This window comes from Sinocyclocheilus anshuiensis, unplaced genomic scaffold (genome assembly GCF_001515605.1).
Source record: "Sinocyclocheilus anshuiensis isolate Anshui unplaced genomic scaffold, SAMN03320099.WGS_v1.1 scaffold71, whole genome shotgun sequence".
In the NCBI taxonomy this organism is placed as follows: domain Eukaryota; kingdom Metazoa; phylum Chordata; class Actinopteri; order Cypriniformes; family Cyprinidae; genus Sinocyclocheilus; species Sinocyclocheilus anshuiensis.
The window spans coordinates 421,204-432,284 of record NW_015548203.1 but is presented as its reverse complement, the minus strand read 5'-3'; the positions used below and the strand labels follow the sequence as shown (position 1 = coordinate 432,284).

The 11,081-nt window shown below is 36.7% G+C and overlaps 1 protein-coding gene across 1 annotated transcript; it reads right to left on the bottom strand.

The window, feature by feature from the left end:
• Nucleotides 1-406: 406 nt before the first annotated feature.
• Nucleotides 407-10,475, bottom strand: LOC107653415 (serine/threonine-protein kinase SBK1-like). Its single transcript, XM_016440126.1, has 3 exons — nucleotides 10,307-10,475; nucleotides 4,138-4,340; nucleotides 407-982 (listed from the first exon to the last, which is right to left on the bottom strand). Exons 1-3 carry the CDS (start codon nucleotides 10,473-10,475, stop codon nucleotides 407-409), a joined length of 948 nt encoding a protein of 315 aa, XP_016295612.1.
• Nucleotides 10,476-11,081: the final 606 nt, after the last annotated feature.

Below are 11,081 nucleotides of genomic sequence, written 5' to 3'. Positions count from 1 at the left end.
TGCAATACTGTACTTCTATACTGTACTTTTTCTCCATCAAAATGTATTCTTATATAGACAACTAAATATATATATTTTAAAAGTGTAAGTGCATTACCATAGTAAGTTTTTCTTTTTTTTAAATGTGAATTATTAAAAAAAAAAAAAATTGTTAATTATAGCATGCCACAATTGCTTTTAATGAAGTATAAATTGTATTTAATCGATAATATTAACCCGCAAATGAGTGTCTTCCTCATAACTTTTTAAGAAATCAACACCTCTAATGATCTAAATTCTTTCCATCAAGCAGCTCTCTGCATTGCAATTGGCACCATATTCTGCTCATTTGTCATATGCCACCATCACTGTAGCTGCTTCTGCAGGGACTCGGTGTGGATGTGCTGACCTCCCCATTTTCTCCCACCTATCCGTTGGCGTCCTTCGCTCGCACCCAGTCCTTACCCACGTAACCTTTGACCTCCCCTACGGAGCACCTCTCACTGGGATCCAGTGCTAACATCCTTCTGAACATCTGCATGCACACAGGTGTGAATCTTTTCCACTGAGATGGCACGGGGGTTTTCTTCGGCGATCTGCGCCAGTCTGCAAACTCCTCGTAGAAATCGTCGCTGTCGTTGCAGCGCTCCCAGGGGAAGAAGCCCGTGAGGATACAGAACAGAAGCACAGCAAAGGCAAAGGTGTCTAGAGTGGGCTCCACGCGGAGCGGAGGGACTGTCACCTCCTTCTGTCCTTTCTCCAAGACCATGGTGCACAGCTCTGGAGCCATATACGGCAGTGTGCCCGATATGAAGCGGATGAAGGTTCCTCGTCTCTGGGTGAGGCCGAAGTCGGCCAGTTTGACCCGCCGGCACTGGGTGTCCAGCAGCAGCACGTTCTCAGGCTTGATGTCGCGGTGGACCAGACCACGCTGGTGGATGAACTCTAGAGCACAAGAGATCTGAACGGCACAGCGCTTCACTGCGCATTCAGGGATGCCCACCTGGAGAAAAAAAAAGCAGTATAGTAAGTTGTTGATTTAGAACAAATATAGTTCTATATCCTTCTGAGATCCAGGGGATGTTTTTTTTTTTACATCATCCCATTGTTTGGAGCGCAAAAAACGAATTGTGAAAAAAAGGAAATATTTGTTTATTAATATTTTATGATATGTCCAGTGTAGAGGACACCAGGACTCAGTTAATAAGAAAATGAAAACAAGACTCTATAACCAAAACAGTGTTCTTTATATTCAAATTTTATATTTAATATACCAGTCAATTTTTAGGTTCCAGGGTATTTTGTTTTCAGTAACTTTTTTCAGATGTTGATTTTAATATTATAAATAATATATTAAATTAATTCAATAATATATTATAAATAAAAGACTAATAAACTAATAAAACTTAAATCATACTTCAATAATAAAATGTGACCCTGGACCACAAAACCGTGTGTATATATACAGTATATGTATATGTGTTTGTTTGTGTGTGTATATATATATATATATTTTCATTTTTTATAAATATCTAAAATGTCAAAAAATATATTTTAATTTTATATAGCTTTATGTATTCGTTTTAGATTGTTAATATATTTCTATATATTTTATATAATATATAAAAATATATTTTATTAGTTGTTTGTAATTTACTTCATATTCATAACAATTATTAACTGAAATGGGCCATTATGCTCAGGGCCATTATGCTCAGTAATTTATTTTGGTATAGTAGTGTTTAAAAGACTCAACAGTATACTGACACTTATGTGCACAAAATTCTCTCAAGACAACATCATTGCACAATAAATTAAAATCTAAGGTTGCATGAGTTTAGGAGCCCCTGTGACGTTATTGCCTCTTTAAATCTTTCTAGGCTTCAGTACGTCTGACTTAAGATTTCACTGGATATGCTGAAGTAACAGAGACTCATGTGGTGACAGAGAAAAGCAGCTGCTCTGCTCTTTTACTCACACATTACACCCTCCAAGATTTCATGAGAGGACATGTGAACATTACCGAAATATTTCAAGCGTACGTCCTGCTCCAAGTGAACATGCTTAGCGTGTGAATGGGCTTGTAGTTCATAGCGGTGCAGGGCAGGCCTGGAGCTTTATTTATTATGTAGACATAATAAAATAAACTTAAACACTATGTTCTCACTAGTTTCTAATAATGCCCTAACAGTAATACTGTACTAATAATGGCCAAAAGTAAATATGCATGTATCTGATCCAACCAAACTGAAGTTCACCATTGCAGCATCTCAAATTATGGATTATTTTAAACATTTTGTAATAAAATAGCTTATTTCATTGCTAGCATTTTCTTGAATATTTTCAGTTATGGAAGCTCTCAGAGGCTGTGTATATTATTTTTTCTGTTTTGTTTTCTTGTTATCCTGACACACAAAAACTCTGTACATCATAATTTCTCTGCAATGCATTTAATCAGCATCTGTCAAACATCATTCTGTAAGCATGCAGATGTCCCGGTCCCTTGGGATAAAATATACTGTACCACATCTAGAGTCACTATAGTGTCTGTGACGATACAGTCGTAACCTTCTCAAGTGTCGGACACTGATTTAGAACTCATCTGCCAATGACAGACATAAAGTGACAGACTTGCTTTAAAGTGAATGTCTGGCTTTGTGTATACAAATAAATTATCTAAATATGGTAATATGTATATGAATAATAGTCTCAACAGTGTGATACTGTCACTTTGCTTATGTGTAGGCACAACATTCTCTAAAGACAACATCATTGCATGAAGGGGCTTGAAAAACCTTTTTGACTTTGATGAAAATTTTATACAATTTAAAACACATTTTGGTTCTATTTAAAATATCATAAAAGATTGGTATGATAACTTTTTCTTTTATAATATGTACAGATCAGAATAAATATGTCATTGAATGACAATGGAACATTATTTCACCCATATTTCGACATTGTATTTTTGAAAAAGTTATTTCAAACATTAAAGTAGACATTTATTGTTGCATGCTATAAAAACCCTTTTGTAAACATAATTTGCATATATATATATATATATATATATATGTGTGTGTTTTTTGCACCCTCAGATTCCAGATATTCAAATTGTTGTATCTCAGCCATACATCAATGGAAAGCTTATTTATTAATTTATTCATATGATGTATAAATCTCAATTTTGAAAAATTGACACTTAAGACTGGTTTTGTGGTCCAGGGTCTATATGTATATATTACTGAGCATATTGGCCATTGGAATTAACTTTATTAATTCACCAATTAAAAATACTTTTATACTTCTAACATCATTTGGCAAAATTGTAACTTGACTGGAAATGATGCATAATGAAATATTAACTTTGATTTTAACGGGGGCATCATTTCCAGCATCATCAACATCCAGTAATTTGTGTAAAAAATTTAATATTTTTTGCAAAAATATTTGAAATGCCTTATTTCACTCTTTGTTTGGATCATAATAGTTTTAAATCTGCAATAATTATTATTTTATGATAAATTTTTTGTTTAAAATCGAAAGTCTGGGACAGTGAAAAACTATAAAATGTACACACAAAATGCAATTGAAAAGTAGCAAAAATAACTAATGATGGCATTGTAAAACAGTTTTAGTTTGTTAACACATAGTTTTAATAAAAACAACCTCTGGGACATTAAAGTGCCTATATATGTGACCCTGCAGCACAAAACCAGTCATAAGTAGCACGGTATATTTGTAGCAATACAATACATTGTATGGGTCAAAATGATAAATTTTGCTTTTATGCCAAAAGTCATTAGGATATTAAGTAAAGATATTTTGTAAATGTCCTACTGTAAATATATCAAAACTTAATTTTTTTAACTTAATTTTTTTTTTTTTTTCAAAACTTAATTTGGACAACTTTTAAGGTGATTTTCTCAATATTTAGATTTTTTTGCACCCTCAGATTCCAGATATTCAAATAGTTGCATCTCGGCCAAATATTGTCCTATCCTAACAAACCACATGTATAAATCTCAATTTTAAAAAATTGACCCTTATGACCGGTTTTGTGGTCCTGGGTCACATATTTGAAGAAATCTGTGAATTTGCAGTGCTTTAGCATAACTACATGTGAATAAAGGAGAGATCTCATGATGTTTGAGGACCCACCCGTGGCTGGATGATGGCGAACAGGTCCCGTCCTGTCACAAGCTCCTGGGCGAATCCGTAGTGCTCGTTGGACTGGAAGGCGATTCCAAACAATCCCACGATGCAGGGGTGGCAAGACAGATGCAAGGAGATGCAGTATTCTCTCAGGAAGCCCTGCAGCTTGGTCGAGGCCTTGGGCAGCACTTTGAGAGCCATTGGAGTCCCTGAGACACAATCAGCAGTGAAAAAGAAACAAGATCAGAGGACATTCGGCTTTCTTAAAAGGTGTTCTGGAGACACATAACATGACATACAGTCTTTAGTTTATAGTGGAAAGTATTTTCACAGCTGTTCGGATTATATCTTGGCATTACGATCTGTGGGAGTGGAAAAGAGGAGGTAGTGTTTCATTTAAATAGCATTATCTCATTTCTGCACACTGGTCAAACTGTTCCCTGCAATACTGATACACACACCACCATGATTCCCACCTTCATGTGATACATTATTTACATGCTTAAAGAATAGCCAACTTAAAGAATACATACAAACTAATACCATGTTTTTGATAATTATGGTTTTAAAAAACGTGTCTCACTGTTTTAAGTAGTTAAACAATAATGAAAATTATTTTCCCTGTGCATTTGTTACACCTACACAAATTAACTAATGTAATATGCCTAATCTTTTGTCACATTACCTAAAAATTGGATTCAAATGGTAACTTCTAAATTAACTGTCAGAAATATTTTTATTATTACTAAGTGTAATTATATAATTATAATTACATAATTGTAATTATATAAGTGTATTTTAGCATTTCAAACAGGCCTTGACTTGTCCGAAACATTTATTTTTTTTGCTTTTACATTGTGGGAGACAGATTCCAGTAAGCAAACTCTGTTATATACTGCTCACAAATGTTGTAGGTCATACTGATATTATATACAGAAAATTCACATACTGTGCACTGTAAACACTATAAAGATGCACCAATAGAAGTAGTGAGGTAGTGTGTTATTCTGAGCATATTCATTTGTCTTGGTGTAAAATCAAGAGTGAAAAGGCGAGGAGCGCCCATTATATGGGCAAGAAAAGTAACGAGTCCACTTATAACGAAGTAACATCTCCGTTACGTATGTAACCTTGGTACCCTGAATAGGGAACGAGATGCTGCGATGATGTCATCGCTATGGGAACACCTCCGGTGTGACGAATGTCTGAAGCCCTTATACCATCACGCCAATTTATTGGCAAATAGAGCTTAGCACCGCCCCGTAGGGCTGGGCGATTTTCCCGATTTTATCGATTAATTCAAATTTATTGTTTTGCCACGATTTTATTTTTTAGAAATCGAGGAATCGCGATTTTCAATAGAAATATTACCAAATGTTAGAATTAGACACTTTGACAATATGCCGGTGATAACAGTAAAGAGAAAAGAATGATCCAACCGCATGTCGGTGCACGTGATTAACCGCTCACGTGTGACGCGGTCTGTGAAGGACCATAAATATAGGCTAAGTGCCATTCACACAGAATGCGCTTTTGTGTTGACAAAGATGCGACGCGGGCAGTGGAATAGGTAAAACATGCAAGAAGATGGGAGTGAACTTATTTTAACTTGAGCGCAGTGTTTTTAGAAAGCCGTTTCATGCATGCGACACTGCAACAGTCAAACACATCAATGTTTACACAGAGAAAACTATGGAAAAGCAGCGCAATCGAATAAAAAACCTGTCAAGAACTACTACTTGTATGTCTGATATTTCATGTTTGCATCATGGTGACAGGCTGAAAGCTGCTGAACATTTAAAGCTAATAATAGTCTACCGTTGTTATATTGAAGGTATATAGTAATTTTTTTGAAGCATTTTCCTCATATTATTTCTGAACATATAAGTTTGTACAAGAAGTAACTGTAGTTCATGCATGGATTTTCTGCAAAGACATTTAACAAGTGATTTGTTTAACATTTACATCATGTTGACAACGTCTGTGGTGAACTTGGAATAGAATTTTCTTTAACTAGAGGGTTAATAAAGAAGTTACTTGAATCATGCTGTAGTCACATTTTCAAGTTGACTAGTTAGAAATCGTAAAAATCGAAAATCGGTCAAACGTTCTGAGAAAATCGAGATTTTAATTTTTTGCCATATCACCCAGCCCTAATCCTTAGTTATTTTTTTCTTCGTGTTGAATTTAGCATTAGTATTTTTTTTACAACCTGAAATCCCAGGGAACCCTGTTTTTTTGTTTTGTTTTATTTATTTTTTTATATTTAATTTTATTTTTATTTTTTTAATTAAATTTTTATTTTTTTTATTTATACAATGGCAATATTCTGCTGTCTTAATTTGTAACAGTTCACACTAATACCTGTAAAGAACTACTACTGTATGTCTGATATTTCATGTTTGCATCATGGTGACAGGCTGAAAGCTGCTGCTGTTTTTAAAGAACATTTATAGTTAATAAAGGTCTACTGGTGTTATACCTTCAGTCGTTTTCAGAATCAGAATCAGAAAGAGCTTTATTGCCAAGTATGCAAGGAATTTACATACAAGGAATTTGTTTTAGTGACATAAGCTTCCAGTACACAGAGACAACAACAGCACACAGACAATAAAAACTAAGATGAGAATTAAAAAAAATACACACATAAATATAAATAGACAAATATTGAAAAATAAATCGAAAAATAAATAAATTGTATGTACAGTTGTGCTATAGATGATAGAATGGAATAGAATAGAATGAGATGCAGTGATGTACTAGGATGGAGGTGGTAACAAATAAATATAAGGTTATTGCACATTTTTATTGCATAATGTGGGGAACATTTAACTGTTCATGAGGTAGATTGCCTTGGGGGAAGAAACTGTTCTTGTGCCTGGCTGTCCTGGTGTTTGCGGCTCTGAAGCGCCAGCTGTACAATATGTAGTTGTAGTTTTTGCATCTTTTCTGCAAAGATATTTAACAAGTGATTTGTTTAACATTTACATCATGTTGACAGCTTCATGTGTGCTGCACTTGGAATATAATTTTCTTTAACTAGAGAAAAAGTAACTTGAATCATGTTGTAGTTACATTTTCAAGTTGACTAGTTAAAAATCGTAAAAAATAGAGAATCGGATCTCCCAGCCCTACCGCCCCAAGCATACTCATGGTATGCTCATGGTGCTGCACGCCATTTCATCAGATTTTACACTATGACGAAGGAAGCGCTATCAAGGTACGGAACGGCCAAGCATCGCAGCATCTCGTTCCCCTATTCAGGGAACCAAGGTTACATACATAACCGAGATGTTCCCTCTCATAGGTTCACTTCAATGCTGCGATGATGTCATTGCTATGGGAATGCTATACCATCACGCCTGGCGTACCTAAGATAACTGGAAGACCGAGGAAAGAGTCTGCTCAAGCGGAAGAGACCCGGGAGCCAAGAGCCATCCTCACGTCCAGACAAGTAGAACTTGATCAAAGTGCTAGGAGAGGACTAAAGGGCGTTTCACACTGAGCGCGATGAAGCATGAAGCGCCAAGACCATAATGCATGACAAACATCCGCTGCAGGATTATAGAGTCTGCACCTAAAAGCAGTACACGAAATAAGAGCTGGAAGCGTAAGCACCAATTCAAATGCACGAGCCTGCATTAGTGCAGTGCAGAAGTAGAGAGAGAGAGATAGGAAAACCCATCTGCTTAACTCTACAACCTGAGCCATTATAGCATTAATGTTAAAACAGCTTGCAACTTAATGTTTCAGCTCAACGCAGCAGCAGAGCTGAAAGAAATATTATGTTACTCGGGCAGACCAACGCTCAATAGCATGAAGCGCCAAGACCACGGTGCACAACAAAATATCTGCTGCAGGACTCCTCAGAGTCTGCGTCTAAAAACAGTACACAAACAAGAGCTGGAAGCGTAAGCGCCAAATCAAATGAACGTGTCTGCATCAGTGCAGCGCAGCAGGTAACGTAAAGAGAGACGGGAAAAACTGCCAGCTCACTGTTATAGTTTGCTATAAGAATACTTGGAAACACGTAAACTCTTCCACTTGTTTCAGCTCGACGCAGCAGCGGAGCTGAGGGAAGTAGTCGGGAAACTAATGCTTGGTAGCACGAAGCGCCAAATCATAGTGCACAACAAACATCTGCTGCAGGACTCCTCAGAGTCTGCGTCTAAAAACAGTACACGAACAAGAGTTGGAAGCATAAGCGCCAAATCAAATGAACGTGTCTGCATTAGTACAGCGCAACCGGTAACGTTAGAGAGAGAGGGGAAAAACCGCCTACTCACTGTTATAGCTTGCTATAAGAAATACTCTGAAACACGTGAGCTCTTCCACTTATTTGTTTCAGCTCAATGCAGCAGCGAAGCTGAAAGAAATAGTAATTAGTCGGGCAAACTAATGCTTGGTAGCTCGAAGCGCCAAAATCATAGTGCACAACAAACATCTGCTGCAGGACTCCTCAGAGTCTGCGTCTAAAAACAGTACACGAACAAGAGTTGGAAGCATAAGCGCCAAATCATATGAATGTGTCTGCATTAGTACAGCGCAGCAGGTAACGTAGATAGAGAGGGGAAAAACCGCCTGCTCACTGTTATAGCTTGCTATAAGAAATACTCTGAAACACGTGAGCTCTTCCACTTATTTGTTTTAGCTCAATGCAGCAGCGGAGCTGAAAGAAATAGTAATTAGTCGGGCAAACTAATGCTTGGTAGCTCGAAGTGCCAAAAACCATAGTGCACGACTTAACGTCCTAAAAATCAGTGTCTCTCATGTTGTTTAATTAACTTGAGAAACACTTGATCCAGGGAGGGAGTAGAGCAACTGGGATTTTATATCAGTAAGCTCGCCCCTTAACCCATAGCTTATATCTACAGCTTGTGTCGCCTGCGAGCTCGAGAGCCCGAGGCTGCTGTAGCGTATGTATCATCTAATCCGCAGCCGAAAGAATCGATTAAGTCATTGCAGCACTGAAGTGAACCTATGAGAGGGAACTCCACATTTCCTTACACAGCAGCTAGAGCTCGAGACAAACCTGCAAGATTGTTTCACATTAAAAGACGTCAAGCAAGAAAGTTATTAAAGTGGGATAAATGCTGACAGCAACCACAATCACTTATTATACGAATTATACTTCATTCTAATTGGTCAATAGTGGCATTCAGTGGTTATATACAATATTTCCGAAGTATGCTACTGTCTTTGATATATCCGCCGTCGTCCATTCCGCTCAACCAGACAACTGACCGGCGCTACTTTGTATGCTACTTTTTACGTTTCTTGCGTCCAACTTATCGTCTGTAGTGAAAAAAAAGGACTTGAGGGGGCTACAGTATTATTATTACTGTAAAATTGTTCCAGTTTTCGTTTTGTGACTAAGCCAGTTGTTGTTGGGTTTTTTTTTTACACTGAAATGGACTGTGGGCTATTAAAAGCTTTAAAAATATACAGGTAAAATGATTTGATAGGCCTATTTAATATTTGGTCTGTAATAATTATAACAGTCAATAATTATAATAGTCAGCCAGTCATTATCTTAAAATAAATCCCTTCAGGGTGATACAAGATCCTCAAATGCTTAGTTAGAATGCTGTTGTTTTAATGTATGAAGAAAAAAACGCATATTTATAACTGGACAAGGGAAAAAAAGAGTAGAAATTGCTAAACATAGTAACTGTGTATGTATTGTTTCAGAAAATTCGTTGAACTTGTTGCACATGCTTTTAAAAAACAAAATGAGTGGCTTCCTAAGACTAAGTGGTACTGCGCATGTGTCGAGCTCGTTCGTCCGCGCTCATCCGCGGTTGAGTATACTTTGAAAGCTGTGCTGACGCGGCTGTGCGCGAGACGGAACAGAATGCGGAATGTGAAGTATACCCAGGCCTTAAAGGGGTCATATGATGCGATTTCAATTTTTCCTTTCTCTTTGGAGTGTTACAAGCTCCTTGAGGCATTCGGCCAATCACAACGCATTGGATAGCTGGCCAATCAGAGCACACCTCGCTTTTCACAACGATGAGCTTTGCAAAAATCGACACGTTTCAGAAAGGCGGGGCATAGAGGAGAAACAATAATGTACAGTATGTGGAAAATAATTATTACACCAAATACACAAAATAATGTTCTTTTTAGCAACATCATATGACCCCTTTAAGACGTATCTGTCTGGCTGACATACCCTTGCAGCGGTGGGTGACCAGCAGCACACGGCCATACTTGCCACGGCCGATCTCTTTAATGATGTTGAAGTGTTCTTTAATCTCGAGCTCACATAAGCTCTGAGATGTCAACTCCATCAGCTCGTCTATCAGACTGCTGCCCTCCTCCACTGAGCCCAGTTCAATCATTGCACTGCCTGTCCTGGGAAAAAAAGGGAAAAAAATCAGCAAAACTGTTCTATTTAGAGTGTGTAATTGTTCACTATAATATAAATTGTATTATATATATATATTTATATGTACAACATAAATTGTATTATAATTCAATTAAATTTATATATATATATATATATATATAATATAAAAATTGTGCCCTTCTTTTATTTATATGATTGAGAATATAGAAATAACTTAATCGGCACATATTTAAACCACTATATTGTTCTGCAATTCAGAAACCCTTAAACTGGAAATGACATCACAGTAGACCCTGTAGACCCTCATGACTGTAAACCAATTTCAGCAGGCCCATAAAAACAAATATGAAAAAAAAAAAGAAACAAAATTGGCACCTACATTTTAAAATGAAAACATCATGGAGAAAAAGTAATTGGCTCTAATGCTAAAACATTATTTTTACAAAATGGCGATTGTAAATAAAATACAGATGTTCATCTGTAAAATTGATTTTTAGCTTTTGAAACCATTGTATTGTACATACACATTGCAATAGCTTAGTTCTGTTTGTCCTCGTCACTCATCACTGAACAATCAACACATTCCTCCTCAGCGTTC

Bases quoted from the DNA above. Each gene is read 5' to 3' on its own strand.
- LOC107653415 (XM_016440126.1), bottom strand. From the start codon at position 10,475: ATGATTGAACTGGGCTCAGTGGAGGAGGGCAGCAGTCTGATAGACGAG. The intron at 4,341-10,306 runs GTATGTCAGCCA...ATTGTGTCTCAG, and splicing joins GGTCACCCACCGCTGCAAGG to GGACTCCAATGGCTCTCAAA. The intron at 983-4,137 runs GTGGGTCCTCAA...TTTTTTCTCCAG, and splicing joins TCGCCATCATCCAGCCACGG to GTGGGCATCCCTGAATGCGC.